General features: G+C 44.3%; 2 protein-coding genes across 2 annotated transcripts; both read right to left on the bottom strand.

The window, feature by feature from the left end:
• Positions 1-10,919: 10,919 nt before the first annotated feature.
• On the bottom strand, positions 10,920-12,263 carry LOC127303415 (uncharacterized). Its single transcript, XM_051334154.2, has one exon. The coding sequence runs from the start codon at positions 12,247-12,249 to the stop codon at positions 11,122-11,124; it is 1,128 nt and encodes a 375-aa protein (XP_051190114.1). The 5' UTR covers positions 12,250-12,263; the 3' UTR covers positions 10,920-11,121.
• A 1,776-nt stretch (positions 12,264-14,039) lies between these two features.
• LOC127303407 (uncharacterized) lies at positions 14,040-19,602 on the bottom strand. The gene is made up of 8 exons (XM_051334148.2): positions 19,412-19,602; positions 18,596-18,721; positions 17,932-18,030; positions 17,297-17,439; positions 15,384-15,492; positions 15,154-15,261; positions 14,690-14,830; positions 14,040-14,614 (listed from the first exon to the last, which is right to left on the bottom strand). The coding sequence occupies exons 1-8, from the start codon at positions 19,499-19,501 to the stop codon at positions 14,330-14,332; spliced, it is 1,101 nt and encodes a 366-aa protein (XP_051190108.1). The 5' UTR covers positions 19,502-19,602; the 3' UTR covers positions 14,040-14,329.
• Positions 19,603-21,271: the final 1,669 nt, after the last annotated feature.

Here is a 21,271-nt window from a genome sequence, read left to right as displayed (position 1 = left end):
CAGGCCCGGTTGACCGGATTCCAAACCGGATTAGTCCGAGTCTGTCTCGACCAGATCTATTCTGGGTCGGTTTTACTTGTATCTTTCGACCAGAACTCGTCCCGGACGCCTATATAAGTGCCTTGGACGACCCCCTAGCTGCTTTAGACCACGTTTAAGATAAACTCTAGTTCTACATGCAATGCCTCTACCGGTATCCACATGTACAGAGGAGCTCGGACAGTGGACTGCTAGATCTGATCTTTCCCGATTTGGGAGTGAGACTGAAAGTGACGGGTAGGTCTATGAACTCTTACCATCCATCTCACTTACATAGTGTTTCTAGATGGGCTCAACCCATAAGGCTCATCGGACCTCTTTCCCAATGTCCACATGGATCCAATCCAGGTAGGCTCCTATCCTTAAGTGTGTGACCCTGTAGTTTCACGATCATTTGAACACGACTATATTTACTCATCCAAGTATCTTGTAATGGCTCCAAGTCTCACCCGCTTCCATGAAACTTGGCCTCAAGTTGATAACTGGTAGCAGCTCCTAGCAGAACGTGCCAGCTCCCAAGTGACATAAAGTCATAGCAACATACCTTTCCAATGTGACTTTAATCCAAGTCTCTTTGTCTCATGATATACCTTGTCAAGCTATAGGAGATAGCTCAACTCTCTTCTCCATTTGTGATATGTGAGCCACCCGACTAACTCTTAGTTGATCGCATTGGTTAACAATTAACTAAATCGCGCATGGACATGCTTTCTGAATCATATCACTCGAGAGGGCATAGAAAATATCTCCTGGATGGAGGGTAAACACCCATATTGGTCATCCACATCACGTGGCTTGATTCACAACCAACCCGAACTCTTCCTTTATAACTGCCCTATTATGAAAGAATGTTTGGTAGAACCTAAGTTAGCCGATCCACAACTTAGATCATGTGATAACCTCAAGGTCTAAGTATTTCATTGATCGATTGAGGCGGCTAAATGACAAATTTCTCATTGCTTCTCAATATGGGTCAGTCCGACTCACTAAAAACTTATCAAGTCAGTGTAAGTTCGATTGATAAGCATCACCATGCCCATGACCAGTGGGACCGAGTCATCAGCCAACTTGCACATTAGTCCAAGTTGCGTGTTCAGCAAAACCTCGGTGACTAAGGACAATCTAGTATGAACAATATAAACATACAGTTCCACAACTGAATCGATTACATATTTGATGACACATGCATATGTGCATACAAGGACAACTTAATAACTATATGAATACATCTAGAAATACATCATCCATGATTTCCTTTAGGGCATATTCCCAATAGTTGTCACCATGCATGGCACGTCGTGGTATCAGCTGGTGCGCATCCTCATCCGTTGATTGGGTGATAAGAGACTACAGATCTGGCGGGCCACAACCTCGTAACATAATCGATCTCCTGTAGGAAGCTAGCTTTCCTATGTGGATCCAGATATAGCGGCTCTTGACTGAGGAGCTGCTGCTCACGGGATGGCGTAGGGTGTGCTAGTCCCCCTCCCTCCTGGTAGTTGGATGAGAAAGGCTTCATCATCACATTTCTATGCTTTCTAGGTGCTCGTTGTTCCATCCCGGCAGTAAGGCTCAATCTTCAAGCTTGATCGGGTACCTTGGTCCAGATCTAGGTGATTTTATTGCTCGCGAGTGTTGTTGTCTTTGGAAATTTGTTGGCAGTTACAAGAATCTTGGGGCTAGAGGTGATGGTCACTTAGTTCGTTGTGGTGTGGTGGCGCGAGGGAGTTTGAAAGCCGGGGAGACCACCCTAGTCTGATATCATGATGTGCAACATCGACCTTTTCGGTGCGTGATTACTGTTGATGTTGTTCCTACTCTCTATGGCTGCTCGGGTGACGCGGATGTAAGCGGAAGTGGTTGTGGAGCATGGTATCTTTGGTGGCTTGCGCCAGATCTAGAAGACCATGGTTTACGGTAAAACTTGATTTCTCTATGTTTTTTCTAGTTTCCTAGGTGGCAGGTCACATAAGAAGACTCCATGAGTAGATGCCACAATGTTTTGATCTTTGTTTTGAATTAATTGTGCATAAAATGACTGACTTAGCAACTAAACCCAATTCGTTGACTCTGTTTTGACCAGCCACTTGAGGGTAGAGCTGAATATATTGCACGCGTCAGGGTTAGTACTCGAGGGTAAAAGTGAGTACACCTAACGCGCCAGTCTTACTCTCGAGGGTATAGATGAGTATACCTAATGCGCCAGGGTTAGACTCGAGGGTGTACGCGTGTCCACCTACACGTGCAGTAGCGTACGCGTGTTCACGGTGCACGACACAGAAGCGCACACGATGCACATGTGTCCGCGCCTTTATAGAGCCCCTCCCTCTCCCTCTCCACCTCCCCACTCTCACTCACACACTCACGTAACCGCTCCCCTGTCCCACCACCTTCTGGAAATGAAAGAAAACCCCATACGCTAGCGATGGAGAAGAAGGATGTGGTCGCCTCCAGGGCCGCTGGCAAGGAGACCCCCCGTCTAGGCCCCCGTCGGTTGTGATATGGGGTGGCTTTTGGACACCTCCACCTCAAGAACACCAACTAGTCCTCATGACCCAATGACACGGGCACGAGCCAAAGCCACGCACCAAGAGGTCAATTCGCTCCTTTCCATGCATTACATTGATAGATCATTGGATGGCATGCTACTTCATTCAAATATCTTGTATCCAATCAGGTACATTGAACAAGACGCAAGCCATGGAGACCACGCCAATGGAGAGGGAGCTGAAGATGAAGAAGATGGAGCTCCAGCACCCCAGCCGGAACTACTTCCCTCCAGGGCCGAAACTACCGCCCAGATGCCTTACAGATGTTGTCCAGAAGTGAAGAAAGTCGCACTGAAGAAGCTCCAACCGGAACTACCGCCCCCAATATCCGGAAGTTCTGCCAGCCAGTACTTCCGCCCAAGTTCCGAAAACACGCTCAAAGCCCCTGGACGTTAGTGAAAGCAAAGCGGTCATTTCCGGAAGAAGACCGGAAGTTGGCCGGAACTACCGCCCCGACGGGAACTTCCGCCCCCAAGGACCGGAACTTCCGCTGATACGAATTTCAGTCAAAATTCATGTTCAGCATGTAACTTATCCCTTCGCCCCACCTCCTATAAATAGCCTTGTTGGCTCAGATCTAGGGTTAGAGTTGAATTGAGAAAGAACTTGAGCCTTGCTCTTGCCCTATGTGGGAACCCCTACCATAGATCTTCGATCTTGTATCACCCGATCTCCTTGTTGAATCCTTGTGATCTCTTTGGTGACTTCTATCAATTATTGGTCTTTTGCTTGCACTTCTACCTTTGGGTCTTTTGCTTGCACTTCTACCAATCTTGATCTTTTCACCCTTGTAGATCTCTTGGATTCGAGGAGTAGCCGATCTTTTTTGTGGGACTTCTACCGAAAGGTCTTTTCCTGCAACTTCTATCGAGTTGGTGGTTCGGGACAACGAGGACAAACCGATTTGTGTGTGTGTGAGTTTGTATCCCCGACCCCCTTCCGTGTTCTTCGTGTTCTACCACCTCCCCCATGAATCCCACCCAAATCCATGAAGATCGGGCCTCCCCTAGGGTTCAACCCTTATCATATGGTATCAAGAGCTACTTGGTTGCCACGGATTTGACCCGCACACCCCCAAAAAAATTTCTTGAAAAAAATTCAAAAATCCCAAAAAATAGCCCCGAATTGGACTTGGTTGGATCTCGCGAATTGTTGAGTTTTTGGTGGTTTTGTTCCAATAGAAACTTGTCCTTGGTGTTGATCTACAACTCCCCCATCTTTCAACAACTTTTTTGCCAAATTTTCCACGAATTCGAAGGTTTTTGGACCGGATTTCCGCCCAATTCGATGAACAGCCCGTAGATCTGTGTGACCGGTACTACCGTCCCGCAGGACCGGAAGTACCGCCCCCAGTGACCGGAGGTTCCGCCCGTCCAAAATTTTGACAGCTAACTTCGTTTTTCGTTTTGGTACTTCGTCTTTGTGTTTGGACTTCGGTTTTGAGTGTCATTTCAACTACCACAAGCTTCCGCAACATCGACAAAGATGACGGCACCCCGAGGATCCAAGCGGTTCATTTTACACCTTCCACCACCATAGCAAGTTTGAGATCATCGTCGGCCACCATCATCAAGTGGTATAACTTTCCCTTTAACTTGTAGCCCTAGCTTCCTTTGCGTACCTTTCCCATCGAGAGTGGCTTTCTAGTGTTGCAAAGCATTGCGCAAGCGTCCCGACCGTGAGGGTGTGCGTGTGTTGAGCAAAGCTACGAAGCAAGCTCGTTGTGAAAAGATAAGCAAAAGAAGTGTGACATACTTACATAGATAGCAGTATCCTTACATAGTGAGAAAAATAAAGAAAAATACAAAAAAGAAAATAGTGTCTGAGTGACACCTATATACAAAAGAATCCAAAGCTTATAAGCAAAAGAGAGAAAAGAGAAGAGAGGCGTCTTGCGCAAATCTTGTTGCTTCTCAATTTTGCAACCAAGCCACGGTCTCTCTTGTGTTAGGGTGACACCGAGCTAGTAGTCTTCGTTAGGACCAATTTTTCATGGTCATTTTCCTTGGTCGCGCTAACCCCATTTGGTCACGTGCGTGTGTTCCATCTTGTGTATGCCTTTTGTGATCACCACCTTTGACTTGTGACTTTTGAACCATACCCACTTTTGACAATAGACATTTTGTTTGGTTCTTCTGTTTGGCTTGCCACATCCATACCTAACACCATATAGAGTTTTTGTTTTGTGTGTGTGCATACATATCGGTTGTCCTCCAACTTGAAACACCTTTTAGATTTTGTATTGCAAGTTTTGACACTTTTGGTAGTTTTTCCTAACCCCCCACAACATAGTTCTTGTTTTAGTTTGTAACCATGTCTACTGGAGAGGGGAACCAATTACCGATGATGTGGCACCAACATTGGATAGCCACTCAAGCCGTCAACTCCAAGCTCAATGAACTAGAGGCAATGATGGAAAATACCGCCTTACGCTATGAAGAACGCGCTCAACTGCAAAGAAGAGACCTCAATATCCAAGTTCAAGACCTCCATGAGAAGATTGATGCTCAAGGCCAAGATTTGAAAGCAACACTCGCCATACAGGCTCAAGAAACAAAGGAGATGAAGACAGTGTTGGACACTATCATTCAACAACTCAACCGGCGAGACAATAGGAGACACCACTCAAGGTCTTCGCGCTTTCAAAGTTCAAGGTCCCGAGCTAATACACCATCTCGCCATGATTCCAATGAAGACCCACGTCACCATAATGTGAATGATCAAGTGCTTCAACGACAAGCTCAAGAAGCGGAGAAAGCACGACTTTTACTTGACCAAGAACGTCAATGCCTTGAGGAAGAGCGCTTCCAACAAGAGACTCTACATGATCAATTCCAATAAGAGGAAGAACGCCTACAACATGATCAAGAGCTAATTCGTGCAAGGGAACAAGAACGTATTCACAATGAACAACAAGCACTTGAAGAACAAGAGAGGCAACGACAAGCACAAGAAGCTCAAGCTAGAAGACAACGCCTTATTGAAGAAGAACAAAGACAAACACACCAAGAGCGCCAAATCATCAATGTTGTTCAACCTCAACGTGATGGGGCACCACGCCCTCAAGGTCAAGACAATCGTCTCCATCATGATGATCAACCTCATTGTAGAAGACCACATCATCGGGCACGAGAAGTTGAGGTAAATGAAGAATCAAGTCATCACCAAGCATCAAGTGAAGAAAGTGTGATGCCTCGACAACGCCGCCACAATGAAGATCAAGCTCAAGGTCATGGAATATTGCCTCCTCGTCAACAAAATAGGAACAAAGATGCTCAAACACCACAACCTCAACCTCAACAACATCAAGATCATGGTGAAGAAAGACCACCTCCTAGGCGCAACATACGCGATGAGGAAGAGATATTTGGGAAGCTTAAGTTCACCATGCCAAAGTTCCAAGGAGAAGAAGACCCCGATGCATACTTATCATGGTACTCAAGGTTTACAAGATCTTCCGCATTCACAACTTCTCCGAAGCAAAGAAGGTGGTCATGGAATCACTTGAATTTGAAGGATATGCAAATGTATGGTGGGAAGAAGTAAACAAGAAGCATGCTCAAGAACACTTAGAGCACATTGAAAAATGGGAAGAGATGCAAGAAGTGATGCACACCAACTTTGTGCCCTCTCACCACAAACGTGACCTCTTCAACAAGCTCACCCAACTGAAGCAAAGTTTTAAGTCCGTTGAGGAGTATTACAAGGAGATGCACATGACCATGATAGTGCAAATGTCGATGAGCGAGAAGAGCAAACAATGGCAATGTTCTTAAATGGATTGAACATACCCATCAAGAGGATTGTGGAATTCTTTCCATACACCAATATGGTAGAGTTACTTCATCAAGCTACAAGGGCCGAGCGCCAAGTAAGAGAAGACCTAGCAAGTGATAAATCCAAGTCCTTCTTCGCCGCAAGAAATGCAATCAATGACTCCGCTAGCACCATGAACACAAGTGATAGCTCCTCAAAGGACCCCACAAAGCCAATTAAAAGTGCCATGAAGAACACAAGTCTAAGGCCATCTACATTAACCATGTCATCCAAGGCTTCAACGGAATCGAGTAACATCACTTGCTTCAAGTGTGGTGCCCAAGGACATAAATCGTTTGAGTGCGCAAACACAACAGTCATGATAACTTGGAATGATGGGAATGTGGAGTACTTAAGTGAAGATGCATATGAAGCCTTGGTGCAAGCCTCAACAACAATTGAAGATGAGGAGTTGGAAAAGCATGAGAATGTCTTATGTGAGCATGACACAAGTCCTTCTCTTGTGGTATCCAAAGTTTTGACCACTCATGCATTTCACAAGGAAGATCAAAGGTGCAACATCTTCCAAACAAGAGCCGGAATCAATGGCATGTCAATCAAGGTCATCATCGATGGAGGAAGTTGTCACAACCTTGCAAGCAACAAACTATGTTCCAAGCTAAACCTCCAACTCCGGAAGAATCCTCACCCTTACCATATGCAATGGTTAAGTGACAACGTAAATGTGAAGATTGAACATACCGTCACTATATCCTTCAAGATTGGAGCCTATGAAGACACTGTAGAGTGTGCCACATGCTACTTGGACGCCCTTGGCAATATGACAAAGAGGCAATCCATGATGGTTCAACCAATGCTTATAGCTTCAAGGTCAACGACAAAACGTTCATTCTACGCCCAATGACTCCTAGCCATGTAATTGCGGACAATGCAAAGGCTTTAGCGAGGGCACAAGAAACCATTGCCAATAGTGAGATGAGATGTGAGAGGGTGAACCACCAAAATGAGAGTGAGTGCCACAAGACACATATGAGCGGAAAAAAGATGAGTGTCCTCCTAGACACTAAATGAGAGTTGAGAGGAACACAAGAGAACCCATACACCATACCACACCATGTGCGCAAGAACAAGGAACCACCGTCGGAGACTAATGAATTCACATTTCCTTTGTCTTTGATGTTTATTTTGAAGGAGTGCCACGACGACCTTCATCCCGGACTTTGCCCGCTACAAGGCTTGGAGCACCGCACCGACATCATCCCGGACAATCCTCAACACCAACTTGATGATCCTCTTGAGAAGGGACGGGACAAGACACTTACCATGCTCTCCACACACAACCATGGCACCAAGATGATGAGAGATGTCGAGATTCAATGCATACAACTCCCCATGTGTTTTCAAGCTAAGTCCATTTCCAATCCCTATAACCATGCTCCCACTTTTGATGTGGTAGCTAGAGTCCATCCTTTAGATCAATGCAAGCCATGCTCTAGAACGATTAATGCTTCACACATGCATACATTGTTGCTTAGGGAGAACATTCGACTACATGGACTACCAACAACCATCGCCACGGACCAAAACATATGCTTCATGAACTTCAATGGTACGACCCTCAAGACCAAGTACGTCATCAACATCAAGGATAGGATGCCACGTCAAGGAGATGAAGACACTCTAGAGTCGAGAACGACTCTTTTCCTAGGGGGAGATGATACGGGGTGGCTTTTGGACACCTCCGCCTCAAGACCACCAAGTACTCCTCATGACCCAATGACACAAGCACGAGCCAAAGCCACGCACCAAGAGGTCAATTTGCTCCTTTCCATGCATAACATTGATACATCATTGGATGGCATGCTACTTCATTCAAATATCTTGTATCCAATCAGGTACATCGAACAAGACGCAAGCCATGGAGATCAAGCCAATGGAGAGGGAGCTGAAGATGAAGAAGATGGAGCTCCAGCGCCCCAGCTGGAACTACCGCCCTCCAGGGCCGGAACTACCGCTCAGATGCCTTCCAGATGTTGTCCAGAAGTGAACAAAGTCGCACTGAAGAAGCTCCAGCCAGAACTAGTGCCCCCAATGGCTAGAAGTTCCGCCCACCAGTACTTCCGCCCAAGTTCCGAAAACACGCTCAAAGCCCCCTGGACGTTACTGCAAATAAAGCAGTCATTTCCGGAAGAAGAACAGAAGTTGACCGGAACAACCGCCCCGACCAGAACTTCCGCCCCCAAGGATCGGAACTTCCGCTGATACGAATTTCAGTCAAAACTGCATGTTTCAGCATGTGACTTATCCCTTCGCCCCACCTCCTATAAATAGCCTTGTTGGCTCAAATCTAGGGTTAGAGTTGAATTGAGAAAGAACTTGAGCCTTGCTCTTGCCCCATGTGGGAATCCCTACATTAGATCTTAGATCTTGTATCACCCGATCTCCTTGTTGAATCCTTGTGATCTCTTTGGTGACTTCTATCAATTGTTGGTCTTTTGCTTGCACTTCTACCTTTGGGTCGTTTGCTTGCACTTATACCAACCTTGATCTTTTCACCCTTCTAGATCTCTTGGGTTCGATTCGTAGATCTTTTTGCAGGACTTCCACCGAAAGGTATTTTTCTGCAACTTCTATCGAGTTGGTGGTTCAGGCCAACGAGGACAAACCGATTTGTGTGTGTGAGAGTTTATATCCCTGATCCCCTTCCGTGTTCTTTGTGTTCTACCACCTCCCCCACGAATCCCACCCAAATCTGTGAAGATCGGACCTCCCCTAGGGTTCAACCCTTATCAGGTTGGGACCCCTACGAACATGAGGAGTACGTCCCATCGGAGAACCCCTACGACACCAGCATCATCGACGCGGAGCCTGAGCTAATTAGGGTTTTCTCCCCTTCCCTTATTCTTCTCCCATTTCCATCTTTTCTTCTGTTACATTTAATGTTCTTAGGGTTTGGCTGCATTTCAATCCTCTTGTGTTAGATCTTGTGTTTGCATGAATCTGAATGTTCATTCAATCCTCTTTTATTTGTGCTTCGAGTCGTAGTTAAGGGATTCCCTAGTTAATACTAGCGTCGATTTGTAGTTGGAATAATTTTTTATTTTGTTTAAGATTTGGGGACTGGGGAATTTAACCCACTCGGTTTATTTATGCAAGTAATCAATCTCATTTGGTTAATTTATGCAAGTAATCAATCTCATTTGGTTAATTTATGCAAGTAATCAATCTCATTCGGTTAATTTGTGTTGGTGATGAATTGTTGGACACAAATTGGTTCACAGTGGGGTTAGTGAATCATTGGTGTGTACAAATTTGGTGTGCATGATCTTCGGTTTACTAACTACAATCCTGGATATAAGTATGTCCAATGTAACTGGGGTTGCCTCTTTTTTTCATGTCCATCATGAATGATAGTATTTGTTCCATCGTTGTTGCAATTCACTCGGAATTTGGTGTTGTTAAGTAACAGGTGCAGAGCAGCGACGACAAGGCCTTCCACACCAAGGCTCGTCACGTCATCAGGAGGCTGTAGTCTGGCAAGTACGATGGCGAATTTGTTGGAGGCGTCTACAAGTGCACATTATGCAAGAGGCACCTCCGTGCCACCAACTTCAACTTCATCCTGAACCATGCCAAAGCCCTTGGCTCCTCCCGCCCTAATGTGGGAACAACTGTGATCGTGTATTCATTCATGGCTCACCACAAGGCCCTTGGGTTTCACCTGCAGTAGCTCCAGGCGTCGAAGGGGCCCGTTGAACTCTCTGTATGCGATTGTTGCATCTGTAAGAAGCTTAAATCCCGAGGAATGTAGTATGTATGTGTTGGTTGTTGTAAGCAGCGTATGGGAAGTGTATGTTTGTGTTGGTTGTAAATGTAGTACTATTGGATCTATCGGTAATCTATCTATGCTATGATGGCTGTTGTAAGCATCTTATCTTCATTTATTTTGTTTTCTAAATGTATGTTGCTGGTGTGATATCCTATTTTTGCTCTAGATTTGCTACTAGATTGGAAAAAGGGCCAAAATAAATGAATGGGGTAAGAAAGACTGAAATAGAAGTTACTATAGATTTTCTACCAGTTTGGGAAAAAACGAATGAATGACATGAGCGAGAGAGACACTGAAAACTGCCAATTTGGGCGAGAGAGATAGAACGCACATGTCCCGGCCCTACGCGGGCCCACACGATGCAGACCCACACCGCGCGACCACACACGATGCGGCCCCACACATCAGCATAACGGTCAACCTAACGGCAACTGTCGTTCGAGCTCTTTGTGAGAGTTTCAGACAAGAGGTTGGGCAAAAGTGAGAAAAAGTTTAGAGTCCGGAAAAAACTGAGTACAACTAAGTAACAAAGGGATGAAAAATAGAAATCTCTTTTCTATAATCTTGGTCAAACTTCACATTGTTTGATTTCAGAATTAAAATGCCTTGTTTTATGAAACAAAGGTAGTATCCAATATGGAGGCATCGCCTCCAATTAGTAAATAAAGGTAATAACATTTTGAATTGTAGTACAGGGGCAGGAAGACAACTTTCTAATTCACATCTTGTGGAGCACATTAAAAGTATTTTCATTGTTTGAAATTTACTTAAATCACAGACAAACAGTTACAAATTTGTCACCCCTTAGCAGCAACAACTGATGCACAGATACAGGAAAAGAGAAAACACACCCACACACACTCACACTCACACGCACACGCACACGCACACATATTACCAAACAGAGCACCTTATTCGTGCCCCTGATCAGAAACCTAAGGCCATTGCACTAACAAATACCGCAGCTCCAATGGCTGCAAGATAGGCCCCACGGCCGTCCTTGCAGGCTGCACTGTCGTAGGGGCTGTTATCCACCAGCGGCTGGCTGCCGAATCCTGTCGTTCCCGCCACACCTCCCCCAGCCCCCGCCGCCGTCACCGCCTCTCCCTGTCCGGCCACGTCACCAAAGGCTCCTGCACCAGCACCCGGTGCAATGCCGTAGCCGTCTCCCAGCGGTCCGGCCGTCTGAGGAATTCCGTACCCGTCACCCAATGGTCCTGCTCCCGCGACAGCATTCCCTGGCGTCGGTGCAATTCCGTAGGCGTCGCCCAAGGCACCTGCTCCGACCCCTGTAGCAACTCCATCGCCAAGCTCTGCCGCCTGCGGTAGCTCGGCCGCGTGGCCATTGCCGCCCTGCACCTGACCGAAGGGGAGGTTGCTGCTGTGCGCACCGATGGGCTCCGCGAAAGGCGGCAGCGCGGCATTGAGACCTGGGGATCCCGGCGCTCCACAGTGCTGCCCGTGGCGCCCCTCGTCGCTGGCTCGCCAGGCGAGCTCGCCGTCCTTGTCGCGGACGCGCATGTCGCCGTCGTCGACCAGCTCGAGAGTCTGGAGGAAGTTGGTCCCGTCGGTGTTGGTCTCCCCGTGCCATACCTCATCGCTCCCGTCGAACACCTCAAGCCCGTGCCACGAGAAGAGCAGCGTGCACGTGTTCACCGTGCTCACCGGCCGGCACTCCGACTCCCACACGCTCCCGCCGCTGCCTTCGCCCTCGCCGGCTTTGACGCCACCGGCCATCGTCACCTCGACGTAGCAGAAATCGGCGCCAAGCCCGCCGGCGCCTGGGACGGTGTGGGTGCGTACGAAGTAGGCGGCGTACTTGCCGGACGGAGACGTCAGGAATAGCACCGGCGGGCTGGCGTGCCCTCCTGGCGGGATGCTCGCCAGGATCTGCTGCTTGGACACGCGCTCTATCGTGCCGGTGGGCACTGTCGCCTGAACTGCGAGGGAGCAGGAGAGGAGGAGGGCGGCTATGCAAGGGAGGACTTCCATGGCTGGGTAGCAAGGTAGGCCTTTACTTTGTGTGCTGGCTGCTTTGCGGTTCTCGTTGTGCATGGTGTAGCATGTTGAGGTGTGTATATATAGCTAAGGTGGTGATGGAGTAGGAGTGATAGCGAGGGTTTAGATGAGCTGGAGTTAGTGTATCACCTGTTCCATTACTTGAAGCATTAGTAGGGGACTTGGTGAGGCGATTGGGTTGAATAATCCAAGCATGCTTCGAGCTAGGTCTACGATTATTGCCTCCACTTTTTATCTGCCCCAAGAGTGGTTAGTCTGATTGGTGGAATACGTAGCATCCAGTGTGTGCAATCTTCAGAAAGTTTGTCTAACACAGGGAATTTATATATCACTCTTTTTTGAACAACTTAAGCACACTTTATTCATTGCACACAAGAGTTACATCATTTAACCGGGATTGTAAAATAATGCCCGGAGGATCATCCATCCAAACAGACAGAGATGAATTCCTAGCTGATCTAGCTAATTCATGTGCCACTACGTTTACTTCCCTTGGGATATGTTCGATCGAAATTTTTATGAACTCATATGCAATGTGGTAACAGTCATCGAACACCGCAGCTGCAACTCCGTGGCTTATGGCTCCGTTCTTCATCGTCTTCACCACTTCTAGACAATCTAAACCGATAATAATCCTGTTGCAGCCGAGAGATTGATCTAGATTCATCCCTATCACTCTATTTTAACGGTCGTAATATACTGCCAATACAAAGGAGGGCACCGCTTGAATAGCGTCGGCTGGATGGATCGATTTGGCGACGCAGACAACGATGCACTGATGAATACTATACTTGGCTGGATTGGAAAACATGATATACGGTAATTTAGATACAGTGCTTCCGAGCGTTCAGAGCGCACTATCAAGATGTGTTTACGTCGAGTCCAGAAGCAATGTGTCTGCATTGCTGCGATTGATGGCGCCAAAAGATTGGGGACAAAAAATATCGTCTTCGAGTCAGATTCCTCCTCACTGGTGCAGGCCTTGCAAAGGAATGACTAAACTCAGCCATTGGTGATTTGGTGAAGACGGCAAAAAGGAAGTTTGTTACAAGTTTCGACTCCTTCCAGTTTTTTTTTCTACCGTCAGGAATGTAATTCTGCAGCTCATGAGCTCGCAAAGTTTAGTGTCAGGTCTCATTTGCCTGTCTGCTATTGGGAGGATTCTGCCCCCAATTGTGTAAAAGATATTGTTGCCAGCGATATAGCTGTGCAAGTTGAGTAATGGAAGTTCTCTTCCCGTCAAAAAAAAAAAAAAAACAATGTGTCCACTCCCACCGTCATGTGTCCTCAAATATGTACTTCTAGGTTGTGTCATAACTCATAAGTCAAACCATTTAAGTTTGACCAATTTTATAGAAATTTACAAAATCAAATTTGTATCACTAGATACATTTTGGGTAGTTACATGATATACAAATTTCATGTCATAAATATTGATATAATTTCCATGAAATTGGTCAAACTTAAAAGATTTGACTTAAAGCAAAACCTAGAAGTACACTTATTTAAGAACAAGGGAGTACGGAATCCAACAATGAGGTAGCTGCGTAGTAGGGAGACAGACAGTGGGGTGATGTGGCGCCACCTGGTGCAGGTAAGGGGAGACTAGGTGCTCATCATCCAGCAGACCGGGAATGCAACTTATGGTGAGAATGGAAAATTTACGACTACTTAAACAAGATAATTGATAAAACTTAGAATTTCCAAAACATATTACAACATCTCGGAACTGTTGGTGATCAGCCTATGGCCGAACAGTCCAACTGGAGAAAAAAGATAAGCAAAGAAAACGTTCGTAGATCTAAAATTAGAAAGAGACCCCAAAATCACCAAGGGTATACTTCAAAGAAAAGCAAACAACCAGTCATATCTCAGGCACCTCGAATACATCAATATACAGGCTATGAACAAACAAACAAAATATCCGGATACACAAAGAAGAGAAAAGAACCTATTATACAAACATACATAAATGACTTCCATCAATTGATGTACGATTTCCTAGCAGCTGTGACAAAGACAGAACCAGTTCCAATGCAGCTATGCGAGTCACGACTGCTGATATTCTACAAGACGAGTACAGAACTATACAAAGGGGATGTATAGCAATGACGTATCATGAGCATAATAGTGAAACATGGCGGGCTGAGTTATCCGTACCTAGCACGGTATTGGCAAGCAGTATGCTTGTTGGTATCGGTTCATCGGAATCATGTGATCCTGATACAGAAGGCTCCACCTCACGGTCATCGCCGCCTGAACTACGATCCCCATCATCTCTGGGACGGTCATCAAAACTGTTTCCATCCTTGTGATCGTTTGAGCTGCCGGAGCTACCACCACGTGTGAAACCCTGGACCAGATCTGGTCTTGGTTCCACTCCAACTCGCCTCATGTGTAGCTGCCAGTGTTTTCCGATTTGTTCTTCAAATGTCCGCATTAACAATTAAAAGGAATAGAAGATAATCGACAATACCTGAAGGTACAAAGTAACTTCATCTGGACGTGACAAGAAGGGAAAATCACCACCAGTCCTCAGTACTGCACGTCTTGCACTAGGGTACCTTTCATTCACTTGGTCCTTCAACTGCTGAGGAACAGCAGAGTAGTCGTTTGTCTGTGCATAGATGTTCACTAAACATAGTTATCATACAAGGGGTGTTGTGTCAAAACTAATGGATTGTAGAAACAATCACTCTTTGCAGTCCTTATCGATTGACGGTTTCAAATGCATAGGTTGTTGTATGGTATGTAAAGTTTAGCATGTTTATCTCTCAGCCATACATAGTAATAGAGGTTAAGAATTGATTTATCAATCTTACTTAAACCAAAGAGCACAGCAAAACTATTACAGGAAATCGATGGAATGTTGTAAAATAATAAAGAAGAACTTTAGGCTGTACTGTGTAAGGTTCAGTTTACTTGAACTTAGGTACTTACATCCATTATAGTGATGAAGCAATCAGGTAGCGACAATGGTCCAACTGATGCAACATTAACATTTAACATCAACCTTGAGGAAAGGTCTTCTCTTGATAATGTCTCTACCTGACATGCAGAAGTTTAATTACAAAATGAGAAACTAGGAACAGATAGAAGGGCATCAAGATCGATTCCTCAGATTACTTAATATTTAATATAACATGCATAAGTGTCAAACGAGATACAACCTGACCCACAACAAAATCAACAGAATCAGCAATGAACGGTTCATGTGGACCATCTTGGATTCCTGTCAAGAGGTACCTCTTCAGCAAAAACGAAGGGGTCCAATTGAGACTGCAACATAAAAGAGTTACTGAGATAGAATTATTGAATGTTATCTACATCTAGCAATAAAGTATGATTTTTACAGGCAAAAATATGAACATAAACATTAGCTAATGTTGCAAGAAAGAAGCATTTTCAGAAAAACAATATTAATTTGGACGACATGAGCTTCCCTGTAGCCGTTACAAACAGCCAATGTGTATTTCCAACTAGCATAATCCGGACAATGGAGTTGGATTCTCTTTGAACTTAAAAAAAAAGTGTATTTACCATATGCAACTTCCTTTTCTTTGTAGCTAAATAGTTTTTTTTCAAAATAACATATTCCACGACAGAATAAAATATGGTCAATAACTTCTCAATTAGTTCTTGATTATATAGAATAAATTAAAGATACACAACACAAAAGCCTTAAGGTAATTTAATACACATATCTGGTCATCTTGCAGACACTGGTGCAAATATTGTCAGGTTTAAGTGAAGCTGTGCGAAGTTTATAATTGCCTCATGAAAAATGGATGAATGGATGTTTTTCCTTAATGATCAATTGTACTAAGTAGTTTATGCCCATTCAGGTTATCTTATTCACTTCTGTGTCACTTTGTCTCCAATCCCATTCAGGTTCACTGGAGTCAATTCCTTCGGGTTCTCTGATATCTATTGGGGACTATCTCTCGCCGTATTTTCTTTTCCACGCTCTAGTTTGTTACAGTGCATACTTGGATGCTGACTAGGTGATCCCTTGGATCGTCAGTCGTTTTCTGCTTATTGTGTTTTCTTGGCGGGTCTTGTTGCCTAGAGAGATGAAGAAACAGGATATATTTTCTGTATTTCCCTGTTTTACTGCCAAGGATAAGTTGCTTTTGATGGCAGAGGTTACTTGGCTACAGTGCTTGCTTCAGATCTGCTGTTTCTATTACTACACCGGCTCCTCTTTTGTCCGACGATATAGATGCCATTATCATTGTTCGTGACCCTATGAAGCCTGAGCTCATCAAGCATATTGGTTTTGATGCTTCCTTCATGAGGTCCCATGTGCAGGATTGCTCTTCAATGTGTGCCTTCCGAGCTTCAATTGCAAGATTTCTTCACGGATGCCCAAACTAAAGCACACCACTTTTACCTCTCCAAACTCAGTGTTGTCGATCCACTATTAGTACCCGAGGAGGTGTTAGAGTTGTATATACGTTCCATGTCCTAGTTGTGTACTATCACCATTGTGTAAGGGGTTTTCTGCATATTTAACACATTTGTGTGTGTATATATATCAGCCTACGGCCTCATGGGATGCAAGCTGCATATTCCTAACACTGAGCTCCACTGAACCAACCCTTATATTAAATTTCAAAAAAAAATACATAAGTTTCAATAAACTCCAAAACTGATGGAAGTATAAATTTTGAAATACACAATAATGAACCAGTAGAACTTAGGCTAATGTAGTTTAGTTTGTGGGCTGCATAAAATGAAAGCATTTATCAATTATATTGTGTAGATCTGTAACGCTTCCACAGATATGCATGTGTGCTAATCCTGTAAGTGTGTTTAAAAAAATCAAGAATAGGGATCACTGGAGCTTGGGATCAACCTTGCAAGTCATGTCTGTCGTATTCTAATAATTAAGAAACAAACTATACATGTTACTTTTGAGATGCATTTCCAGCTATTGCGATACAGCGTGTTAATATGCATTGCCTAAAATTTATGTATGTACAAAAGTGTGTAGACATTTAAACATAATCAAATAGACCGTTTTATAACAAAACAATTGTGTGGTCTTACAAAAGCCTCTTTAAACAGAAAGAATACATACACTGGAGACCATGGCATGGCAGCAGCAAACTTGTGTGTCTCAAGAAATGTATTTGATAGCACCAAGGACTTTACTCTCCTTGGACGTTGTTGAGCGAATATTTGTGCGAGAAATCCACCAAGAGATGTACCATAAATATGAACCTGCTTCATAAGATGGTTGAATATGCATGAGTACTACTGTAATTCAGAAGAGTCCCTCGGGAGTTAAGGGAATAAAATAAATGAACTGATGTAAATTTTCATAGAATAAACAATTAAATTATGAAAACAATCCTGCTATAGCCATCTCTTAAGGGGATCATACAAAAACATGTGGGTAAATTGTACAACTTTTAATTAATCAAAACATGTGTATTTTGAGAACAAGTAGGAGCCACAATTAGATTAATTTCACATGTCCATAGCTCATTATATCATTCTAATGTTTATCTAGATATATCGATAAAAAAGTTAAGAAAAATTACAAAAATAATTCAGTGTTATAGGTGCAGAAGTAACCCTCATAAAGTGAAAAATGAATCGGATAGACAATACGGGCGCCTAACTTCAAGAAATAGTGGAAACGGATGAGATTGTGACGCATTGCTAGGCTAACAGCCTCATAAAAAGGGGAAAAAAAACAATGTTCCTTACATGATGGATATTCATGGAGTCCAAAAACTTTTCAAATGAATGAATCCATTCATGGTGATTCCATACTTGGGGAACATCAATAGATATCACTCGATAACCCTGAAAGAAAATTAAGACATAAATCTTAGGTTGGTCTAGTATGTATCTAGCAATCATTAAAATCCAAAGAACAGAAAAGTCTAAATCAAATGTGAGACACTTCACAGTGAATACTAAAGTAGCACAAAGAACACGAGGCTTCTTTGCCCACACTAATGTGCTTTGGCACAAACAAAGCAAAAGATGTAACTGCAGTTTCATGTCACACTAGGCGCAAAATGTTTTCAAAATCATTCAGATCTTCATAAATACTAACTCTGGTATTTCTATTTCGAATAAAAAGATGTCTTTGTTCGTGATTAATATCAAGGTAGGAAAATTGCTAGAGCAAGTACTTTGTTTCTTTACATAGCTTAATTAATGAAATATGGGTGTATGTTCTTCCATATTGTCAGAAATCAATAACCCCTAGTGCTAGAAACTGAAGTGCATAAACATATATGTCAGCACAAGTGTGTGCATATGACATATGTGAACATTTGCAGGTGCGTATGATGATATAAACACTCGAAACAGCTAATTAAAATCAGAAGAGATGAGATGCATTCACTCTTAATGTAAGCACCTTCATAGATAGGGACATTATCTGCTTGTAGTACACATCAGCCGTCCCCGCAATTCCTGGGATGCAGATAAGGGGTTGCACAGCCTTGGGGCCAAAATCATAGTACCTCCACAATTTCGATCCGATCTACAAAATTCAGAAACAAGTCAACTTACAAGAGACACATAGGAAAGGTATATTTCCTTTCTCTTCCTTCAAAAGGGCAAGCATGCAAGATTATAATTTTACCGAGTTAACACAGAGAACTGTGGTCTTTTTTTTTTTTACATGTGTCGCGATTGGGGTGTGAACTCTTAAAACATTATGCATTGAGGAATGGTGGTGAAGAACTTAAGAAATTGAAGCTAAACTCAGAACGCACAAAGTCAATTGAAGGTACATCTTGCTATACTCTACTATGACTAGATCGTTAGCAGCAATGTATAGACGGATACTGGACAGAACGGCCCGTCATAAACTGATTAGATACTTTAAGCATCATCGTTGTGTAATTAGAATGTCGAATAAGGATAACCCTGAACCGAGCACACAAATGTGAACATCCGATCCATCCGGGGGGGAACCCCAGTCCGTAAAACACAATTGCATCAGCCATCCATCTAAGACAAGTCAAGCACAGATCCCAAAACAAACAATTCTAAGCTCAAACTTGCAAGAACGATCCAATTCGAGGGACCCCGGAACGAAACGGAACCCGAATATACAGTACTCGAGGATGGCCCTAGCTCGAGAGAGACCACGCCACGGCGGCGCGGTAAAGCCCGTGCGCGCGTGGGTTGTGGACAGGGAGGGCGATTGGGGAGGGGCGGCGCTTACAGAGATCTTGTGGAGCGGGACGACGGACTTGAAGTAGACGTAGTCCCCAGGCGCCGCCGCGGCGCCGCTGCCTCCTCCTAGACCCGTCATCTCTCTCAGCCCGTCAGCCGCCGACCTGAGGAGGGAAGGGCGACGGACGGCAAATCGGAGAAGAGGCGAATCGCATCCAGTTGAATGACTCGGCGACGAGGGGGGCTTTACCTGTATGACAGTGGGCCCGGCAGTCCGGACCCACGGCCAGATCACGAGGAGAAAGCGTCCGGACATGCTACACGTGGGCAGTGATTGCCTACCTCGCCAGCTATTTTGGTGGTTTTACCTCACTGACAGGTTGGACCGTCCTGGTGGAGGATATGTGGGGCCGGGATGGCAGTGAGATAGTTATTTTGGTGTGGGCGGGACCTGGGGTTGATCGGGAAGAAAAGAGAGGGGCACAGCGTGGAGGGGACGGACCGGGACCCCGGTTGAAGAACTCTTTTTCGCTTGGCGGGATCCGATGTGTACTTCACGACACGGGGCTCCGGACGAGATGCACAGTTTCTTCTTCTCCCTCTCGACTTGGAAATGGCTGCACGGGCGATCTCAGATCTAGATCCTGTCGCAGAAGAAGATGGTTTGCTTTTTCTTTTCTGGGAGACGCACAACACCAAGCTAGGAAACGAAATAGTACTATCTCTCCGTAAAAGGATGTCACAAGTTTATCTAAAATTTTGATCTATCTAGGCATTCTTAAACAAATCTCGATATTCTTTTATTGATGGAGGAAGTATGATAAATTTTCGTGAACAACACGATTTGTCTCTGCTTTTTCGCTTATTCTTACTTTTCGAACCGACCTCCTCGAAAATGTAGGGCTCCTGCAACTCATTTATAAGAAAACTAGACTAAAAAGCTATCATTTTCCATTTTATAACTAGTTGATGCCCGCGCGTTGCTGCGGGCATTTGAGATGATTTTCTTGATGCAAAAAAGCATAAACCATCTATGAAATTAATACTCATTTGCATTGCATCTCTGCAGGACATTAGTGTAACATATTAACATGCGCAAAATGTGGGAGTGATGCCCATTTTAAATAGGAAATATGTAGGAAAACAACCCAAGAGCTCCAATAGCTGCATCAATCCCAGCCAAAAAGAGTGTTTTGTTTTCAAGGGTACGGCCAAAGGCATACCCTCAAAAAAATGGGCATCAAAAAGAGTGTTAAACATGACTTCGTTCACATGCTCACTCAAAGGTATAAATTGCAGACTTTTTTTGTTCGATACACAAACTCATGATTCAGTCAACCTAATCATATTTCCTTATTTCAAATGGAACATTAGACGTAGTAAGGCATCACGCTATTCGATGGTAAAGTACGCTTGGTCGGTAATATATGTACGTAGTATATACTAACCATTCCTTAACCTTATCCTTGTTATCACTTGCAGCCACGATTATTCACAAGATGTATTGAGTAAGCTGGGTTTATGTGTACTCGATGATGAAGATGTAACTTGCCAAGTGATTGACTTACATGGATCGCAAAAAAAAATATAACAATCGGGACGTTCGACTAAGCATACATGTTATGTCAGTAAATCAATGAGCGTTCCTTTCATATTTTCTGTGAGCCTGTGACTGCATGAGTTCACAAACATGATTAAGGATGATGATTGTAGACTAAATATGAGGTGAACAGGACATTGATCTGGATCGGTCAAGTTCAGAGGAAGAAGAAAAAAAGGAAGCCGGTTGACAGCTTCACCATCGCCTCACCTCGCTACTCGACCATCGCCTTCTCACGAGCCGTCGACAAACTTTAAGCCTTTTGCTTTGTGTGTTGCCTGTGATGCGGCACGAACCGCATGGGGCGAA

Source organism: Lolium perenne, chromosome 1 (assembly GCF_019359855.2).
Source record: "Lolium perenne isolate Kyuss_39 chromosome 1, Kyuss_2.0, whole genome shotgun sequence".
Classification (NCBI taxonomy): Eukaryota; Viridiplantae; Streptophyta; class Magnoliopsida; order Poales; family Poaceae; genus Lolium; species Lolium perenne.
Note: the sequence above shows the minus strand (reverse complement) of the source record. Positions and strands in the feature narration are given on the sequence as shown.

Excerpts from the sequence above, each read along its gene's own strand:
- LOC127303407 (XM_051334148.2), bottom strand. The coding sequence starts at position 19,501 with ATGACGGGTCTAGGAGGAGGCAGCGGCGCCGCGGCGGCGCCTGGGGAC. Across the intron at positions 18,722-19,411 it reads TCCCGCTCCACAAGATCTCT|ATCGGATCGAAATTGTGGAG; the intron begins GTAAGCGCCGCC and ends TGAATTTTGTAG. Across the intron at positions 14,615-14,689 it reads AAGTTACTTTGTACCTTCAG|CTACACATGAGGCGAGTTGG; the intron begins GTATTGTCGATT and ends AAACACTGGCAG.
- LOC127303415 (XM_051334154.2), bottom strand. The coding sequence starts at position 12,249 with ATGCACAACGAGAACCGCAAAGCAGCCAGCACACAAAGTAAAGGCCTA.